Source organism: Castanea sativa, chromosome 12 (assembly GCF_040712315.1).
Source record: "Castanea sativa cultivar Marrone di Chiusa Pesio chromosome 12, ASM4071231v1".
Classification (NCBI taxonomy): Eukaryota; Viridiplantae; Streptophyta; class Magnoliopsida; order Fagales; family Fagaceae; genus Castanea; species Castanea sativa.
In genome coordinates, this window is record NC_134024.1 from 4227945 (window position 1) to 4245917 (window position 17973).

Consider the following 17973-nt stretch of genomic DNA (forward strand, 5'->3'; position numbering starts at 1 on the left):
TTATGTAAGTAAAGTAAAATGAATTATTATATTCCTAAAAATAAAAAATAAAAAAAAGAAGAAATTCATTGTTGGACCATATATAAACGGATGATGCTCTTTCTACCTCATAAATATGTAGGTTTTCGTGCATAGCATAGGTTAGCGATTAATTATTATTAAAAAATAAAATCATACAACTACTTAAATTAATAGCAAGAACCAAATTGTGGATCCCACCTTTAGTCTGCGTGAGAATATGAGGGTAGGATGAGTATGGGTATAATAATTTTTTTTTTTTGGAAAGAGGGTATAATATTTTTAGTTGTGATAAGTATGGTATAATATTTTATTATTTTTCCTAAATTTTTTTTATTATTTTATTTCATTTTATGATAGAAGAATAGAACAACTCTTTAATATACTCCATTTTATACTAATAAAAAGCAGGGGCCATTACTTACACTTTAATAAAGTTGTTGAGTTACATAAGTAAAGTAAAATGAATTATTATATTCCTAAAAATAAAAAATAAAAAATAAAAAAAGAAGAAATTCATGGCTGGACCATACATAAACGGACGAAGCTCTCTCTCTCTCTCTCTCTCTCTCTCTCTCTCTTCATACGCACAAAACTATGCATATTCCTTTTAAACCAGCAATCAGACGATAAGAGCTTCACAGAGAATACTTCAATTCTCCATAATCTGTAAGTTTTCACTTGTTAGTTGTTACAAGCATCCTTCTCTTCTTTTTTTAGTTCCTCTCTCCTTTTAGTTTCACTATTTATCTTTCTAAATCATTTCCTTTTAATCCTTTTTTTTTTTTGTCCTTTTAGAAATCTATGCTTATAAATTTATAATTATTGAATAATTAAATTATAGTTGAAATAAAATTATTTGGTTTACCAAAAAAAATCAAATTATTTGAGTTAATTAGATATATAGAATAATCTTCATTAAGAAACTCATAAAAATTATATTTATATTAACCTTTTATGATTAAAAGTTAATTCTGTATAATTATTACAATTAAAATGGACTAAAAATGTTATACACACACTTACTTAAATTAAGTTTCATACTTGTGAGTTTGTTCATGAATACATAATTGTGAACTCATTTGTTAAATAAAAAAAACATAATTAAACAAAAGTATTTTTGAGTTAAGTTTGAACCAGTTATAAACTGTTGGGTTTTTTATTTTTTATTTTTTATGAATGGACTATTGGGGGGCTTGTTTTGTTGTATGGGACTAAATGTGCCCACGAATTAAGAGAGAGAGAGAGTAGATATTAATTAGTTGGATTCACTAATTGCCAATGGATTTTGCGTATATTGATTGGCTCGGAGACGTGGAACATGTTCTGTGGGGTTTACATGCTTGGTCATTGGTGCACCATGTTTGCTATATATGATTGATTTCTCATGTGGGTTAAGGCTCAATTCAGGCTTGAATATAATGCAAAACCCGCCTAAGCATGCATGCCTAGCTTAGTCTATTAGCTTTAATTACTCCATTCTTAAGGCCTTTGTTCAAGATGAAGCATCAGAATTTGAGTTTAGTGCAGCCCCTAAATCTTGATACATAGATTTTATAGCTTCCATTTTTTTTTTCTTAATTATATTTTTTAGGCTTCAGAAAGATGAAAACAAAACAAACAATCTAAGACGGATCTTCCAATAAGGTTTGAGAAAACTTCACAAAAAATACCCTTGAAGAAGACAAGTAGACAACCACCAAAGACATGCTTAATTTTGATTTCGAACAAAAAAAGAAATTACTCAATTTATTTATTTTATGCCAAAAAAAAATCAATTCTTTAAGAAAAAAACAAAGCATACATTTTTTTTAAATGGATTAATTAAGTAAATATGAAAAATAATAAAAAACTATAGCTAATATTTGTATTTTATTTAGCTTTGTCTTGGCACAAGCAGACTAGCCGCAGGAAACAACGTTACGTGTGGATTCCACCTCCAGTCCGCATGAGAAATTGAGGGAAACAAACGTTTAGACCTAAACTTGAATAAAGTGAGTCAATTAAATGATTTATTGACTTGACTAAAAACAAAACGTTTTTCTCTATGGAACTAAAAATCAAACCTTTCTTGACTTGACTAAAAACGAAACATTGCACTTTCCATTATTTAAACTAGCTTGTAACCACATGCATATGCATGAATATACTTAAAAATATACAATAAGATGCATAATATAATTCTTATAAATAATTTAAATACTATTGATAGTCGTTTTTATATTTTGTTAACTCTTTAAAAAAATTTGTAAGGATATTATTATGTATAAAATGTAAATTGTCTATTTTTTTTATTTAAATTATTGTGAAGCACTTTTTTTTTTACGATTCATTTATTCTAGAATTTTTGGTTTTTGTATTTAATAATTCACTTGGATGAATATTTATGATGTGGTTTCACATTTGATTTTAAAATTAAGAAATAAAACTCTTTAAAAATAAATAATTTAGGACACATGGCACAAAATTGGAACTTTAATTTGGAATTCTAATTTGAGTTTCTCTTAACTTCACCTATTATTATTATATATATATATATATATATATATATATATAGACTAGAAATGGCAAATGGGCGGGTCAAGTCGAGTTTGGGTCAAGTCAATCAAGTTGTGAGTTCGGGTTGTGGGTTAAAACGGGCCATTTTAAGTGGATTAAAACGGATTCAGGTCAATTGGGATGCGGGTCGGGTCAGGTTGACCTATATTTTTCACATAATTTTTTTTTTTTAATAAACAACATATATTTCTATTTGGAAAGTCATGCAACAAATTTCTTGATGTAAAATATATTACTTTGAATTCACCACTTATATCAAGAATGAACTCAGTTAACTTATTAATATTTATTCAATAGTTTTAAAATTATACAAATCTCAACATTGCTAACTAAAATATAAAAAAAAAACACAAAGATAAATAAAACAAATACAAAAGTTTTATTTCTATACAATATTAACATCCCAAAATATAAAAAAAAATTACAAATGACTTATTAGATAACTCATTTGACAAAGAATAAAAACATATAATAAATTTATAATCTTAAAAATTAATTTTATAATTTATTATCAATTGTAATTGACACTCTATTTCAATTTGAGAATATACATTAAAGTTTAATTGTTTACTTATTTATAAATGGTTTCTTTTATGAACATCATATCATTAATAAGAAACACACAATTTAGGAAATATCATAATTTATTTTGAAAAGCCGTTTATTTTGGACATAAATTGTTAAAAAAAATAGGTCTAAGAATTCACTATTTTCATACTTATGAATATTTCTCACATATGTCTACAATTTAAAATCTATGTTTTTAACTCTACTGTAACTAAATTATCTTGGCATGTACTTTGCTATTTGATATCTAAAAATATTTACTCATTACAAAATGTTCAACCATTCATCTTTCAATTCATTTGCATGTAGTTATGAAAATGTCTCAATTGTTTTCTTAAAGCTCACAACAAACAATTAAACCAATATTCTTTTAATTTTATTTTTATTTTTACCAAAAAAACAAGTTTAAAAAATGGTTCGGGGCATGGATTGGGTCGGGTCACGGGTCAATTAGTTTTTGCTTCAAGTAAAAAAAATCGAGTTCGGATAGGTTTTTCGGGTTGGGTCGGGTCAGGTCAGAAAATTCTAACCCGTTCTACCATGTCTAATTTAAATAATCAATTACACAAATATACTAACTTCACCGACAATTCAAAACTACTAATCTGCCATTCTCCAAAATTTGTAAGTTCTCACCGTTTTTTATTTAATGAGTATCTGTAAGTTCTCACTTGTTACGTTCATTCTTCTCTTTAATTTCCTCTTCTTAGTTTTACCCTTTTAATTCTACATAGTTTCCTTTTACCCCTTATTCGTTTATTTATTTATACTTCAAATCTAGTTGAATGAAATCTTGACGAGTATCTATAATTCTATATTGTGATTCAAGGTTTACTTGTAAGCTTAGATTGGCTTTCATGGATTCAAAAAGCCCATCTATCTCTTCTTCTAGCCATAAGTGGAAATATGATGTCTTTCTAAGTTTTAGAGGTGAGGATACTTGCAAGAATTTTACAGATCATCTATACACTACCTTGAAAAAGAAGGGAGTCAACACCTTCAAGGATGATAAAAATCTCGATAAAGGAGAACCTATTTCACATGAGCTTTTAAAAGTAATAGAAGAATCATTGTTTGCTATTGTCATTCTCTCAAAAAACTATGCATTCTCAACATGGTGTTTGGAAGAACTTGTGAATATCATCGAATGCAAAAAAAAGATGGGGCAAATAGTCTGGCCCATATTTTACGATGTGGATCCATCTGAGGTGCAAAAACAGACGGGAGCATATGCACAAGCATTTGATGAACATGAAAAGCATTTCAAAGATAATATAGATAAAGTTCACATGTGGAGAGCTACTTTGACTGAAGTGGCCAATCTCTTCGGATTTCATTTACAAGATAGGTAAGTTGTGCTAATGTCATTATTTCTATTTATATATCTTATTAAATAATTTTCTTCATTGACATGCAAGATTTATTTTGTATCTAGTTGTTAGGATGTCATTCTAAGGGAAAAATGCCTAAACACCTCCTGAACTTTAAACTAGTGGCCAAAACACCTTGAACTTTTTTATTGGCTAATTTACTCCATAAACTATACACACCTGCCAAACCAATACTTCAATTAATTTCACGTTAAAACACTAATGGAATAAGAGCAGGTGAGAATCACGTGACCTTTAAAAACTAATTAAATCACTATTTACAAGATCGAAAGAACAAAGGAGAGACTGACAGACAGAGAAGAGAGAGAGAGAGAGGCGGTAGCACCATCAGAGTTGATATCTTGTGAGAATATTCCCATACTGTCACGCACTTCATTTTCTTCAACCGGAAGGTTCAAATCCAAATACCTAGTTGATGTCTTGTGAGCCCGTTTGGCCATTTCTGAGATTTGAGGCTGCCCCAGAGAGTCAATACCACTGACATGCAAGCTTCCTTTTATTAAAAAAGGTTGGGTTAGAGATGTCTTTTCTCATTGTATCCAATACATTCGTGCTCCGGCTTTTGGTGTTATCTCCAAAGGCATGTGAAGTTGTACTTTGCATTGGCCACCATTTTACTGGTAAAATTCTTTCCGCAGAGTATTTTGAGGGTTCCCTTCTGACAGTGTGAAGATAGTTTCCCCTTGAGAATGTTGAAGTTGTCACGAATATCGTGTTATTGATGTTGATTTCTCTTCCATGTGAGTTTGAAAGTTTACCGGTCCGAATAGCCTGAGAAAACTATTTTGAGCCAGGACATTAGCTTTATCTACATTTTCAAGGAAGGCAATGGATAACAGGACAAGGGTTTCTACTTTCTTGGTTAACTCCTCAGCAAGACAATCAACAAGAGTTTTCCCCCTGAACTTTATATCATAATCATTCATTTCTCATTGACCAATGATTGTGTTTGAATTAATCATCCCATCTTAGGAACTCAGATCCATAAAAATAAAATGTTCTTGGCTTCCATTTAATTTCTCAGCAAGGGCAAGAGCCATTTTCTTCTTACCAAGCCTATCAAGTCCAACAAAATTAAACCATATATTTGCTCTCAAACTTGCTCAATGGCGTTTTTTACTTCTTGCTTGGCAGCAGGCTATTGTTTGGCTACTAAGACAAATTGCTTTGTCTTGCCAACCAACCCTCTCAATCAGTGCTCTAAATAGTGTCTTCAAGTATGAGTTGTACATCCGATCTTTGTTGGAACTAAGTTCCAAGCTTTTCCTCTGGTGGTTCTACCCCGTCTCTCTATCTCGCTCTCATCTCAACCGGTCAATCTCCCCTCTCTCTTCTTTCTGTGTAAATAGTGATTTACTTAGATTTTAAAGGTCATGTGCTTCTCACTTGCTATTATTTTATTAGTGTTTTAACGTAAAACCAACTGAAGTATTGATTTGGCAGGTGTGTATAGTTTAGGGAGTAAATTAGTCAATAAAAAAGTTAAGGCTAGTTCTTACAATATAACACTATAAGGCTAGTTCTTTTAGACGTAAGATTATCTTGATATGCATAACCCTAAGTTTTTAGTTATAGCTCGTTATTGTCTTCTTTTTAGATGAGGGATTAGCATTTTTACACGCGAAATTGTATCTCCTTACTTTTCTACTTTTCAACGTGGAATTCATTTGAATATAAAATGATTTACAACAAATTTCCACTTTTGACTTAAAAGATAAATTAATTAGTTTTTATTCTTTACTACGATGAGAAATGATATGTCCATAACATTTTCATAACACTTTTACAACAAATACTAAATGGTAGGTTGTTATTGGTTACTATAGGTGGATAAAAAGTAATTTAAGTAGTGAAATTCAAATTAGAACCAATAACAATTTACTATCTATGATTTGTTGTGAAAATATTGTAGACCTAGCACTTCTCTACTTCGATAGCTTCACCTTAATGAACCTTAATACGCGTAAGATAACTAACTTTATACAACCGAGGCCAATCTTGTAGAGGCTTGTCTCGACCAATTTGATACTAGTTTGTTGTAATTCGAGAATAGCAAATGTGCAATATTCATAGAAACAATACATTAGAATATTTTCACATGACAAACAATATATATGTGTGATTATTTCACCTAGAAAATCTTTCATCCACCTTATTATTCCCCAAATGGGACTCCTCCAAAAAAATGTTTTACCCTTTATATCAATCAAGTTTCTGCTCTCCTGTCCCAGCCCCAAAAAAAAAAAAAAAAACAAAAAACAAAGTTCTAGAAAGAAGAGAATCCTCTTCCAACAATTTGTAGTGGATTTAAAAATTACTCCTTTATCTTAGCCAACCCCAACAAATTGTTATAAAATTTTTATTTTAGGATTCAAATAATTAACATTTGAAAAAACAAATTGCACTTGTATTTCTCTTTCATAATATTTTAAAGGTTACACTTCTATAATCATAATGGGACATCCATTTCATTAATCTAAAAAAAAAAAAAAACTGATGTGGTATGTGACGTGGATGTACTATCAATTCTTTTTAAAAAAATTAAAAAAAAAATTTATCCTATTTTTTTGTTCCTTTAAAAAAAAATTGTAATACTGTAGAACCTTGTTTAGGAGTTTTATACACATAATTTCAATAATTGAAAACGAAAGTTAGGGACTTAAACTAGAGAAAATAAAGATTAATTATTTTACAAATTCTTAAAATAATCAAAAGCACATATAGAATTTATTGAAAATTAATATTTACTCTTACACAGTTAAATTATTTGTTTGGATTTCTCTTTATAAGTTATTATGTCGATGAATATATATATTGATTTTTGATATCATATTTAATTAATACTATTCTTTAATAGAAATTACAATGGGTCTGTTTGGATAGAACTTATTGCTGAAAACTGAAAACTGAAAACACTGTAGCAAAATAATTTTAAAATGTGTGAATAATACCGCGGGACCCATTTTTAATAAAAAAGTTGTTGAAAAGTGAAATTTGTGGGTCCGTGAACAGTGCACGGATGCACTGTTCACAGAAGACTGGGTCAACAACTGCGGCTGGAAAAAAAAAAAAAAAACTGAAAACGCTGAAACGCAAAACGCAGTTTCAGTGGAATCCAAACGCCCTCAATGTATGATTAATTTATGTTTTATGTGAAAAATATTTTTTGAAGTTTCTATTTATTTATTTATGATAATTAAGATATTAAGAATTTAATTTATTTTAATATTTATATTAATTAAAATTTTTTGAATCAATATTGTGTCAAACTATGTCTTATTCTTACCCCCGAAACTAAAATGCTAACTTCAACTATACTTAATAGAATTGTTGAACAATAACTCATTTCTTTATTCTCAGTGATTTGGATTTTGTAATTACTCTTCTTGTGTTTGAGTTATTGCATGTACTTAGTTTTCTTCTTCTCAATGTGAGATTTGCAAGAATTTGAGGGTAATTTACATTGAAACTTAACACTAAATATATGCTTTCTTTTGGGAGGTGTAGGGTAATATGGGTGATCAATTGCATTGCTTGACTGGCTCTCTTCTTTGCAGGCATGAGTCAAAATTTATCCAAGATATTGTGGTAGAGACATTGCACAAATTAAGTTTAACACTAAATATATGCTTTCTTTTCGGATGTGGAGGGTAATATGGGTGATTCAATTGCATTGCATAATTGTCTATCTTCTTTGCAGGAATGAGACAGAATTTATTCAAGATATTGTGGAAGAAATATTTCCCAAATTAAGTTACAAATTCCCAAGAGATACTAGTGATTTAGTAGGAATAGATTCTCGAGTGGAGGAATTGATGTCGCTTTTGGCTATACAATCGAATGATGTTTGCATCGTAGGGGTTTTGGGGATGGGAGGAATTGGTAAGACAACTCTTGCTAGATTTGTCTATCATAAGATTTTTAATTATTTTGACGGTGGTAGTTTTATCACTAATATTAGAGAAGAATCTGAAAAACATGGTTTGCTTTCATTACAACAAAAACTTATTTGTGAAATTTTGATGAAGAGAAGTATGAATATTGAAGATGTTGATAAAGGAGTTCTTTTGATCAAGCACATTATGTGCCATAAAAGGATTCTTCTTGTTCTTGATGATGTAAATCAATTGAACCAATTACAAAAATTAGCCGGGAAGCTTAATTGGTTTGGTCCAGGTAGTAGAGTTATTATCACAACCAGAGATGAGTCTTTGTTGAAAAGACATAACGTATTTAAAATATATGAGGTTAAAGTATTGAATAATGATGATGCTCTTCATCTTTTTAGGTTGAAAGCTTTTGTGAGAGATTGTCCTGCCAATGGTTATCTAGAGTTGTCTAAACAATTTGTAAATTATGCCAACGGCCTTCCATTAGCTATTGAGGTTTTGGGTTCTTTTTTGTTCAATAGAAGTAAGAAGGAATGGGAAAGTGCATTAAATAGGCTCTACAAATTTCCTGATAAAGATGTTATGAAAATACTTCAAATAAGTTTTGATGGACTTCATGAAACAGAAAAGGAAATCTTTCTACATATTGCATGTTTCTTTAATATGAAGGAAAAATATTATGTGGAAAAAATACTAGATTATCTTGGCCTTTACCCTAGAATTGGTTTAAGGGTTCTCATTGAAAGGTCACTTTTAAAAGAATTTAAAAATAAATACAAGATGCATGAACTATTACAAACGATGGGTCAAAGCATAGTTCGTAAAGAGCATCCTCAAGAACCTGGGAGGTGGAGCAGATTATGGATATACAATGACATTCACAATGTACTGGTGAAAAATTCGGTAAGAGATCATTTGTAGAACTTAAGAATATGCCTTATAATGTTATTCAACTCAATTACAATTTGAATAACTCTAGTATCTTGCAATTCACCTATCCCTTTTTCTTGATTGTTAGGGAACAAGAGAAAATCAAGGCCTAGTCTTAGAGCTTCCTAAAGTTGAAAAACTACGTGAATACGAAACAAAATATTGGAACCTAGAAGCCTTTTCAAAGATGCCTAACCTTAAATTGCTTATAATTCATGGTGTTCAACTTCTGCATGGCCCCAAGCATCTTCCTAATAAATTAAGACTTCTTGATTGGAGTAAGTATCCTTCAAAGTCTTTGCCATCAGATTTTCAACCAATTGAGCTTGTTGAACTTCACTTGTTGCATAGCAAAATTGAACGGCTTTGGAAAGGGGCACAGGTAAGATTGTTATTTAAGTACTCCTGATACAATTTTGTTTTTAATTTTCAATTAATTTTAAGGTTTGTTAAATCTAATCTTGTACTATATATTTTTGCTTTGAACAGCACTTGAACAAGTTAAAGTTCATCAAATTGAAAGGTTCTTTAAATCTCATTGCAACCCCGGACTTCACTGGAGTTCCCAATCTTGAGAAATTGGTTTTTAAAGGTTGTATAAATTTACGTGAGGTTCACCCATCTATTATGGTTCTTAAAAGGCTTACTCTTCTTGATTTAGAAGACTGCAAAAGCCTTAGAAGTCTTCCAAGCAAGTTTGAAATGGTGTCTCTTGAGACTCTTATTCTTTCTGGATGTTCAAAAATCGAGAGAATTCCAGAATTTATGGGAAACATGGAACGCTTATCAAAACTTCACTTAGATGGCACTGCTATTACGAAACTTCCCTCTTCAATTGAACATTTGACTAATCTTAAAGAACTATCTTTTCGTGGATGTAAAGGTCCACCCTCCAAACTATGGAATAAGCTTTTCCCCTTAAATTTAATGCCAAGAAGAAGCCAATATCCTATGAGCTTGTTATTTCCTCCCCTTTTGGGTATGTGTTCTTTAACGAAATTGGACCTGAGTGATTGTAATCTCCAAACTATCCCTAATGATATTGGAAATTTATCCTCTATAATGTATTTACATCTAAGTGAAAATCGCTTTAGTTGCCTTCCTGAAAGTATCGTGCAACTATCTAATTTGTCGGAAATTCATTTACGCAATTGCACAAGACTTCATTCATTTCCACAATTGCCATCAACGACTGATTTGGTTGAAGCAGATGGTTGTAGCTCATTGGAAACATTTCCAAATGGATTTCAACCACAGGAGTTTGCCCAAACACATCTTTCCTTGTTCAATTGCTTCAAATTGGCTGATAACATGTTCTTTAACATTCTGAGAATGCTATTAACATTTCATCAGGTCTCTCTCTCTCTCTCTCTCTCTCTCTCTCTCTATATATATATATATACACACACGTGTCAATTCTAAACATCATGGTTTGTATGTTTCAGGAAATCTGCAAGCAATCTGTAATATTGGGTAGCTGTGCTGCCTTTAATGTTGTTATTCCTGGAAGTGAAATTCCGAAATGGTTTAAGCATCAGAGTGTGGGGAATATAGTCAATGCACAAGTTACTCATCCAAAAACAAATGTGAATATACAAGTGCCTTCTGGTTCAAGTAATAAGTGGATTGGAATGGCTGTGTGTATTGTTTTTTCATACCCCTGTTCTTATTTTTCTGAACTTCCGGATTTTTTGAGATGTCGCATACTAATCAATAAACATGAAGGTTCAGAATTTTGGGTAGGCATTTGCGCTAGATTGGATGAGAGTAAATCACGTCACCTTTGGATGTCCTATTTTCCCTCTCAAATGTTTAATGAGAATGAGAGAGCAGTATTGAACCAAATTGATGAGAATGGACTCATACAGATGGAGGTTAGATTTCTATGGGATTCCAACCCAGGCCTAGAGTTTAAGAAATGTGGGTTTCATCTACTATACGAACAAGACATCGAAGATATCAGAGAAATGATATCGGCTCATGATTGTCATGATTTTATCAACTCAACTGAAGGAATCAAAATGAAGCGAAGCCGTGATGAAAATGAAGGGGCTGGAGCTAGTGGAGAAGGTAGCTCTAACGATGTCCCACACTCAAAAAGGATTGAAAGATAGAGAATGTATGGGCTCATGCTAACTCTGATTGCAACGATTCTAATGTAGTTGGCCTAGTACCAGTAAGTCATTGTTATATAGACTCCGCAACTTCCTATATACCTTTTTTTTTTTTTTGGTAACTCTGATTGCAAGAAATTACGTTAAGTTAATGTTGCATAGACTATGTAGCTTCCTTCTCAGTCTCAATTCTAAAACTTCTATTTTTCATATTCTAACAATATATGTCAGTGAGATTTGGAATTGATAGGCTTAACTCATGCAATTATATTCTTGACAGATTACCTACAAGGTGCTCCTGAAGATATTTTGGCTTACTCACTTGAGCTTTCTCTGTTGAGTTCACTTTTTTCTCTTTTCTTTTTTAAATACTCAGCTTGGGTATGAATCAATTTGGAAAAAGACCTATTTTCTTCTGCTTTTGGTTTTGCTTTGAAATTCATTGGGTTTCTTCTACTTCAATTTTATTTGGAATTTTCTCCATGATTTTTCATCTTCTTCTCCCTTCTTGTCTTGTTGGATTTCAATTATTGTTATTTTTTATTTTCTAATTGCTTATGTACTTGGCTTAATTTGGGTTAGTTTTGAATCTTGGACTAATGGGGTTAGATAATTGCAAAGACATTGGCTGTGTTGCTTTTTTTATTTAATTAAAAAGTCCTGATTTTAACTTTGTGCTGCTGCAATTTAAATCAGAACAAGTAACTGCCCTGGTGTATTTTATTTCTATTTATTACTATATAAAATCATCAAACCAATCAATACGTAAAAAATGAGAAACTATATTTCAGTTATGGCTGGCATGCTGGAGGCTTTCACATTATTTGTTTTGTATGTTATAGTGGCTACTAATTGCCACAAAATCTGATGCAATTAGAAGGTACTTGAAGTTTTTATTGGACAGCTTTTTGTATCACTGGGGGCACTTTCTTTGTTATATGTCCCTAGATTGTTTGTTTAACATCCAGGGTAAGCTTAGTCTGGTTGAGATTGACAGTGAATATAGGCTAATTTGAATTACTGAGAGAACATCAAAAAATATTCTTGTGCAGGTGCATGGAACTGTATAAGAAATTGTGAAGATTATCATCTGGTTTCCCAAAGTAATTCCAAAACATGTGTTTATAGGCTGGCTAAGGGTTCACAACAGATTGTCTACAAAAGATTGAATGTTTTAGTGTGTTGTTTGTAAAAGAAGAATTAAAAGTATGGACCGCTAATATTGTGATTGTTCTTTCTTGATGAGGATATGGTGAACCATAATGAGCTGCTGCCTAAAACCGAAAATTCTGTTGACTTAGTATGTTCTATGACGAGAAATCCCTTGTGTCTCTAGACTTGCATTCTGTGTATCACATTTGGCTTTAGAGGAATGCTAGTATCCATCAAGGCATGCAATACTTCATTTCCGGCTACCATTAGTATTGTTATTCATGGATATGAAATTCTGGGATGGTTTAACCATCAGAGTGCAGGGACTACGGTGAATACATGTCACACATTCTTGTAATAAGTGGATTGGAATGGCTGTGTGCGCTTTTTTTTCACTCCATTATCTTCATCAAGAAGATATAATGAAGGGTTGTTATATCTCCATCAATAACACTGGAAATTCCAGATGTTTCGGATTCTTAAATCATAAATTTGTTCAGACTGAATCAGATCACCTTTGGCTGCCTTATATTCACCCTGAATGTTTTTCTGAGAATGAGAGAGCAGACTTGAGTCAACTTGGTGAGAATGAAATCATTCATATGGAGGTTGAATTTGATTGTAAGCCCACGCATTGAGTGTAAGAAATGTGGGTTTCATATGGTATACAAGGAAGACATTGAAGAGATCAGAGAAATGATGGCTCAATCCAGCAACAGTAGCTGCATCCTTTTGAGGTATTGAGATCTCATGCAATACCTATACCTCGTAATCATCCTTACAAGGGTGTAGATGTTGATGCACGACATAATTTTGAAAATTCAACAGAAAGTAGCAAATTGAGAAAAACCGTGATGAATACAATAGGGCTGGACCTAGTGGTGAATGCAGCTCTAATGATGTACCACACTCAAGGAGGATTCAAATATATACAAAGGATGTATGGCTCAAGGTAGCTCTGACTATGGTAACTCTGATTGCAGGGATTCTAATTAAGGTGGTTCAGGACTAGTAAGTCACCTTGTTTCTTTCTATTACAAGTATTGTTGGTTGCTTTTTTATTTTTCCATTTTCTTTGGCATATATATACTTTTTTTATATTTTTCAATTTTAAATTCAGAAACTGTTTTTATTGCAGCCCTGATTTAGTCTCTGTAGCCCTCTCTCTTTGACCTGCTCCACCAACGGTAACAAGGCATACCCCTCTCTCTCTCTCTCTCTCTCTCTCTCCCTCCCTTTCTGTTCTTCTCTGATGTTCAATTTTTTGAGCTAATCTTTTCTTTGTTGAGTATGTCGGCCTCAGTCACTCAGCATCTGCACTCACCTGTGGTTTCTCACTCTTCACTTTCTCACCCACAGTCAGCAACTCCTAAAGCAGTTGCAAGCAGTATTGTCTTTGAAAGGTACATAAGTGTTTTTCTTTTATTGGTCTCATACCAGAATGCACCATTGTTGTCCCTTTTTCTTATTAGAATGATATTTCTGTGTAACTGTGTTTGATGTAATGCGATCAAGACATATATGTTAGAATATAATACACTATTTCATCAATAGAGTAGACCATGGTCCATGGTTTTCTAGCTACCAAGATTTTAAGTTTTCCATAATGGGCATAATGTATTCCTATTTATACCATTCGTTGGATTCATTGTAGCATACAATTTTACATAATAAAGATGTATCAAGTAAAACAACATCTGTTTTAACATATTCTAACAATATATGTAAATTTTGGTTTGAATTGATTGGCTTAAATCATGCAATTCTGTTCTTGACAGATTGCCTACGGTGCTCATGAATGAGCTCCATTGTAATTTTTGTCTTATTTATTTAAGTGTTCTCAGTTGGGTTTACTTTCTTCTTTTTATGAAATGGTTTTTTCTTTTGGTTGAAATTGTATCTTTTTTTCTGCTTAGCTTGTGTGCAGATTGATTTGTAATTTGTAAACAGACCCATTTTCTTCTGTTTTTGGTTTTGCTGTGAATATTGGTTGGATTTCTTCCACATGTATTTTATTTGGACTTTTCTCCATAATTTTTCATCTTTATATTCCTTCACGTTTTTCTGTATTTCATTTAATTTTTCTAATTGTTTAAGCATTTGGATTAATTTAGGTTAGTTTGGAATCTTTGACAAATGCAAAGACAAATGCTATATTGCCTAAAAAAAATGGTCCTGCTACATTTTTAATCCAAATGTATAACTGCCCCACTGCATTTTATATCTATTTGTCATAGCAAATCATTAAACAGATAAATACAAAAATAAGTAAAGTAGAAACTCTCATTCAGATGATGGCAGGTTCATGCATTTTGAAGGATTCTTGAGGCTTTCACAATAACTTTGTATGTTATAGTAGCTTCTAATTGCCACAAAATCTGATGCATTTAGATGGTACTTGCAGCTTTTACTAGACAGCTTTGGTATTGCTGGAAGGACTTTCTTTGTTATATTTCCCAAGATTGCTTGTTTAACATTCAGAGTAAGCTTAGTCTGGTTGAGATTGGAAGAGAAGATTTGCTGATTTTGATTACTGAGAAAACAGCAAAATATTATTTTGCAGGTGCATGAAACTGTACAAGGAAGAAATGGCCAAAGTTAAATGGTTAAGATCATCTGGTTTCCCAAAGTAATTCCATAGCATGTGTTTATAGGCTGGCTAACGGTTCACAACATATTGTTGACAAAAGATCAAATGTCGTAGTGCTGTGCTAATCTTGATGCTCAGTGTTTTCTTTGTAAAAAGAGAATTCAAAGTAGGATCACTTAATTTGTGATTGTTCTTTCTTGATGAGGATATGGTGAACCATAATGAGCTGCTGCCTAATAAAAAATCCAAAGTTCAGTTGGCTTGAGATTACGCTCTATGATGAGAAATCCATTTGTGTCTAGATTGGCATTGTGGTCTACTGTGTATCATATTTGGTTTAAGAGGAATGCTAGTATTCATCAAGGAAGACTATCTCATGAAGAGGCATGGTCAAAATGATCATGTGGGAAGTGAAGAACAGGGTTGAATGTAACAGTTACTGCAATTCCGTTCTAAACAGGAGAATAGTAGCAGTTAATGGTCCTTGTTTCTGTTATCTAACAGATTAGGAAATTTCATTTTGTAATGTTTATGGTGTAGGCTGTTTCTGTATTGATGTTGTATTGTTTGGTCGTGTTTGGACTGATTGTACATCTGTTTCTATTGAAATGAATTGCTCACTCTGTTTCTATTGATTACCTTGGAGACATGGAACATGTACTGCGGTGTTTACATGCTTGTTAGACATTGAGCATGCTTGGTCATTGGTGTACCATGTATGCTATAAATGATTAATTTGTCATGTGGGTCAAGGCTCAAGCCAGGCTTGAATATAATAAAAAAAGTACTGCCTAGGCATGCATGCCTGTTAGGCTGATGATGAGTATTCAATACTCAACAATGTAACGTTGTTGTCAGCTTTGTTTACTCCATTCTTAAGGCCTTTGTTGATGATGAATTAGCACAAGCATTTGCCTTAAGTGCAGCCCCTTGAATTTGATACGTAGATTTCAATGATGTATCACACTCAATGAGGATTGCAAAATATATAATGGATGTTACTCTAATTATATTAACTCTGATTTTGGTAACTCTGTTTTGCAAGGATTCTAATGAAGGTGGCCTGGGACTGGTAAGTCATTGTTACATTGACTATAGCTTCCTATTGGGCATATACGTACTTTTTTTTTTTTTTTTCCGATTTTGACTGTTAGAATTTATGTTAAGTGCAGCCCTTTTTCCATAGACTCTGTAGCTTCCTCTTAGGCCTGTGGTAACCTTGATTTTTTTTTTTTCCAGAGAGTAATTCATGATGCAAATGAATCTTCCTTGTCCACAAGATTGTTTACAAGAAATTCATTATATGTGAGTTTTTTGTCAAAATGTCATTGCCATTACAAATTTTAGTAAAGCAGTTTTGACAAACTTATATTGGGAACAAGGTACAAGGAGATTTGATGCCATATATACATCTTTTTTTGCAACCGAGGCTTTGATGCTAAGAAATTTGGGTTTCATTTATTATATGAGCAAGACATGAAAGATATCAGAGAAATGTTGGCTCAACACAGCAATAGTTCTTGCATCACTCCTTATGAGGGTTTGGATGCTCAACATGATTTTGACAATTCAACATTAGCAACAGAAGGTAGCAACAAAATAAAGTGAAGTCGTGATGATTGCAATGGGGCTGAACCTGGTGGTGAAGGCAGCTCTAAAGATATGCCACACCCAAAGAGGATTGAAAGATAAAAGAATTTATGGCTCAAGGTAATTGAGAATGCAAGGATACTAATGAATGTGTCTGTTACTGGTAGTAACAATCATTATGCTCTTAGATACATGTAAGTCATTGTCTTTCTATCTATTACAATTTACAAGTTTTGTTGGTTGTTTTTTATTTATTTCTATCTACTTTCTCTGGCTGTAGTAACCTTTTTGTCAGAGAAAGTAGGCCATGATGAGAAAGAAATCTTCCTTGTCCACAAAATTTTTTACAAGATGTTACTCTGCCATTTCCATTTTACTACCCTATCACCTTGAACATGTTTTTCATTAAAAAAAAAATCCCTAATTTTTTTGCTGAACTGTTTCTTTACATTTGTATTAGGAAGGAAGTACAAGGAAATTCAATGCAATCAGCCACTGAAATCTCATTTTTTGTGTTTGTTCCACCAATCACAACTTGGCCAGAATAATTTTTTTCTTTGATTATAAAATAGTTATAGTTTAAAATGGAAACAATTTAAACACATGGCAAGTTGCAATTGGTGGAGTAGAAAGTGGAATACAACCACATATACATCGATCATTTGAGTTTAGGACTTTTTTTTTTAATACAAGATAAAAATTCTAGTCTAGCTTAATTTAAGTGTATATGTGTGTGAAGCTCCTTTTTGGAGACTTGAACCCCGACCCTTGCCCCCCACACCTCACAAACACTTGTGTAGTGACCACCGCGCACCAAGAGTGTGCGGTGGTAGTTTAGGACTTTTTAAAGTTATGTTATTGCACCAAATACTTATGAAAGGTCCATTTATTTTGGCAACAAGTTAATGCAAATCAACGACCATAATCCTTGCTTTGTTGAGTATATCAGCTTCAATCAATTGCTCCATATTTACACTCAAGAACAACAACAACAACAACAACAAACAACGACAATACAGCCTAAGTCCCAAAATTTGGGGTTTGCTATGGATCCTTGATAGATTAGATTGGGTTGGCCACATGAATTCTTTTTCTCAATTCTATATTATTTGAAGTCATGCTCTCCGTTTCTCCCAAATTTGCAATCGTTAGTGGTTTTACACTCTTTGCTA

The 17973-nt window shown here is 32.3% G+C and overlaps 1 protein-coding gene across 7 annotated transcripts; it reads left to right on the plus strand.

Annotated features, from left to right (window-relative positions):
- The first annotated feature begins 608 nt into the window (after window positions 1-608).
- LOC142619548 (disease resistance protein Roq1-like) lies at window positions 609-16277 on the plus strand. Of its 7 annotated transcripts, XM_075792683.1 has the most exons (11): window positions 609-687; window positions 3974-4492; window positions 8236-9328; window positions 9444-9737; window positions 9845-10708; window positions 10801-11531; window positions 12522-13632; window positions 13760-13808; window positions 13925-14024; window positions 15026-15103; window positions 15185-16277. In XM_075792683.1, exons 2-6 carry the CDS (start codon window positions 4002-4004, stop codon window positions 11467-11469), a joined length of 3411 nt encoding a protein of 1136 aa, XP_075648798.1. In that variant the 5' UTR covers window positions 609-687; window positions 3974-4001; the 3' UTR covers window positions 11470-11531; window positions 12522-13632; window positions 13760-13808; window positions 13925-14024; window positions 15026-15103; window positions 15185-16277. The 7 variants fall into 7 exon arrangements, with proteins under 7 accessions (XP_075648798.1, XP_075648796.1, XP_075648797.1 ...); XM_075792681.1 differs by having other exon boundaries at window positions 13760-14024; XM_075792682.1 differs by lacking the exon at window positions 15026-15103.
- The last annotated feature ends 1696 nt before the right edge of the window (window positions 16278-17973 follow it).